This window comes from Anguilla anguilla, chromosome 6 (assembly GCF_013347855.1).
Source record: "Anguilla anguilla isolate fAngAng1 chromosome 6, fAngAng1.pri, whole genome shotgun sequence".
Lineage (NCBI taxonomy): Eukaryota > Metazoa > Chordata > Actinopteri > Anguilliformes > Anguillidae > Anguilla > Anguilla anguilla.
The window spans coordinates 2,108,398-2,110,897 of record NC_049206.1 but is presented as its reverse complement, the minus strand read 5'-3'; the positions used below and the strand labels follow the sequence as shown (position 1 = coordinate 2,110,897).

The 2,500-nt window shown below is 54.0% G+C and overlaps 1 protein-coding gene across 1 annotated transcript in view; it reads right to left on the bottom strand.

Annotated features, from left to right (window-relative positions):
* LOC118228865 (cAMP-specific 3',5'-cyclic phosphodiesterase 4C-like) overlaps nt 1-2,465 on the bottom strand; it is a 13,218-nt gene extending 10,753 nt beyond the window's left edge. Inside the window, exons 1-4 of the mRNA XM_035420399.1 lie at nt 2,094-2,465; nt 1,041-1,077; nt 854-927; nt 249-298 (exon numbers count right to left, since the gene is read on the bottom strand). Coding sequence (XP_035276290.1) covers nt 249-298; nt 854-927; nt 1,041-1,064 — 148 coding nt within the window. The 5' untranslated portion in view covers nt 1,065-1,077; nt 2,094-2,465. The remainder of the gene's footprint in view (nt 1-248; nt 299-853; nt 928-1,040; nt 1,078-2,093) is intronic.
* Nucleotides 2,466-2,500: the final 35 nt, after the last annotated feature.

Sequence of the window (2,500 nt, the reverse complement as noted above, 5' to 3'; positions counted from 1 at the left end):
GGGGATGGGACGAGGAGTGGTCATGGGGGGGACAGGGTGTGGTTGTGGGGGGGCAAAGTGTGGTCGTGGGGGGGGGAGGCATGGTCGTGGGGGGGGAGGCAGGGTGGGGTCATGGGGGAGAACAGGGTGTTGTCATGGGGGGGTGGGACGAGGCGTGGTCATGGGGGGGCAGAGTGTGGTCGTGGGGTGGGCAGGGCAGGGCGTGGTCGGGGGGCAGGGCGTGGTCATGGGAGGGTGGGGGTACTCACCCTGCAGGCTCTGCTTGCACATGGAGGGGGCGCTGCTGCCACACGACCTCCTGCAGAAGGTCAACAGAGGTCATGAGGGGACAGGTACCAAGGTACCAACACAGCCTTCAGTTACACACCTCAACAGCTTTAGATTAATTAATTAATTAATTAATTCATTCATTAAAATATCAATCAGTCTTTTACTTATCAGTCATGTAAACAGAAACATTACATTGCTGAACCAGTTGTGTCTACAGAAACAAGTGACCTGACAGTTTGGAAAATGGCAATGATATATAGTGAGCCATTAATTAGCACTTTCCATGAGCGTACAGCACAAATTCACAACAATATCACACTCCACAACTTCACATAAATCCCCAAAGGAAGACAGATAATCAAAGCCTTTAATGTGAAACTCCACGGCGGTGTCTGTCTGTCTGCAGGTTTATGGACGCACGGACGGCCAACAGCAGCGGTACAGGTATGCACAGGTAACATCCGTCTGTCTGTCTTCCTGAGGACAGCTCCACGCCAATCCAGAAAGGATCAAAGGCTCCTCCGGTCGTTTGCCCTCCCCTCCAGAAGGGGGCAGTGTCTCGCGTGGGCGCTGTGTGACTTACCTGTTGGCGACGCGATCCTGCAGGTGCGTCAGCATGGCGAAATTGGTCCTCACCGTGCGCAGGCTGGCCAGGACCTGCGAGAGAGGGGACCGTGTCGAAATGTTGGGCCTGCTATGCTTCTTACAATGACGAAGGAAATATGCTCACTGTCAGTTATCCACAACCAGCACAACCAGAGAGAACTCACCTGCGCAAACGGAGTCACAATCATGTCTTCCCCGTGTCTGAAAAAAAAAAAAGATTTTTAAACTTTAAAAGTGAAAAGAGACACAGCTTCATTAAGCCATGCTGATGCCTTGCTAGTCATCTGAAAACTGTTTCCTTATTCACAGCCACAAACAAAACAGCGACAGCTGATTTACATACCCACGTTCTGCACATGCGCCAGAACATACCGCTATCTAAGCAGATAGCTATACCCCATCATATACCGTTAAAAATGGACGTATAGCACTTGGGAGCCTAACGTACTGATATAACACTTGTAAGCGTTGCATTGAAACAGGACTATTTAATTTCATTGAAAACGTTGACCCACAACAGCACAGTAAGAGGCGGAAGCAGACACACTGAGAGGCCGCAGGAAGGAAGTGGACATGCGCTCAGATGGCGGTAAGGGCGGGCGAGCCCAGGAGTCCGCGCAGAGAAGCCGGGGCCGTGCACAAGCAGGCCAGCCGCGGACACGGCGGCTCCTCATTACATACAGTGTGCATGCTGCAGACAGGGCCGAACCAGGCTAAACAGGGCCGAACCGGGCTAAACAGGAAGAAGGCTAACCTGGGCAAAAGTGAGCTGAAAAGTGAGCTGAACTGGGCTGACGAGGGCCTAACTGGGCTAAACAAGGATAAAGCAGGCTAACCTGGGAGAAAGTGAGCTGCACTGGGCTAAACAAAACTGAACTGGGCTAAACAGGACTAAAGTAGGCTTACCTGGGGGAAAGTGAGCTGAACTGGGCTGAAGAGGGCCGAACTGAGCTAAACAAAACTACAGTAGGCTAACCTGGGCAAAAGTGAGCTGAACTGAGATAAACTGGGCTAAACTGGGATAGAAAGCCAGGAGGGGTACTGGGAACGGCCTGCAATTCCTGCTGAGGTGCGAGGGCGGAGTCCTATGGCGGGTGGGGGGTGTTGGGGAGGGACAGAGGCTGGTGGCTCATGGGGGGGGAGGTGTGGGGGGTGCAGGGGCGGGGCAGGGCTTTGCGGGTGCGGAGAAAGATGACAGTGTGTGTCTCACTGCTCACCGGGACAGCCAGGTGATCTCCCAGTTCTTCAAGCTCTCTTCCCTTCAAAAACACAAGGCCAGAGCCAATCAAACGCCACACAAGCGTTTGCTTTCAAAAAGCAACCAACCAGCAGGCCCCTTTCTGACAGGTTGCGCAGCGATCCTCCAACAGCACAGCTGGTTGGCAGGTGGGCAGAACCGTTTCCTGGGGTAACAGAAGCCTGGGGACTACACAGATGCTCGCCCTGGTGAAACTGCCCCAGGTGGCGCACTGTGAGGCCCCCAGACCAGGGGAGGGTCACACCTGATTGGCAGGAGCACTGACTGGTTGCTCGCTGATTGGCTGGAGCCACTTATTGGCTGGAGCTGATTGGCTGGAGCGCTGATTAGCCGGAGCGCTGATTGGCTGGATGCGCTGACTGGCTG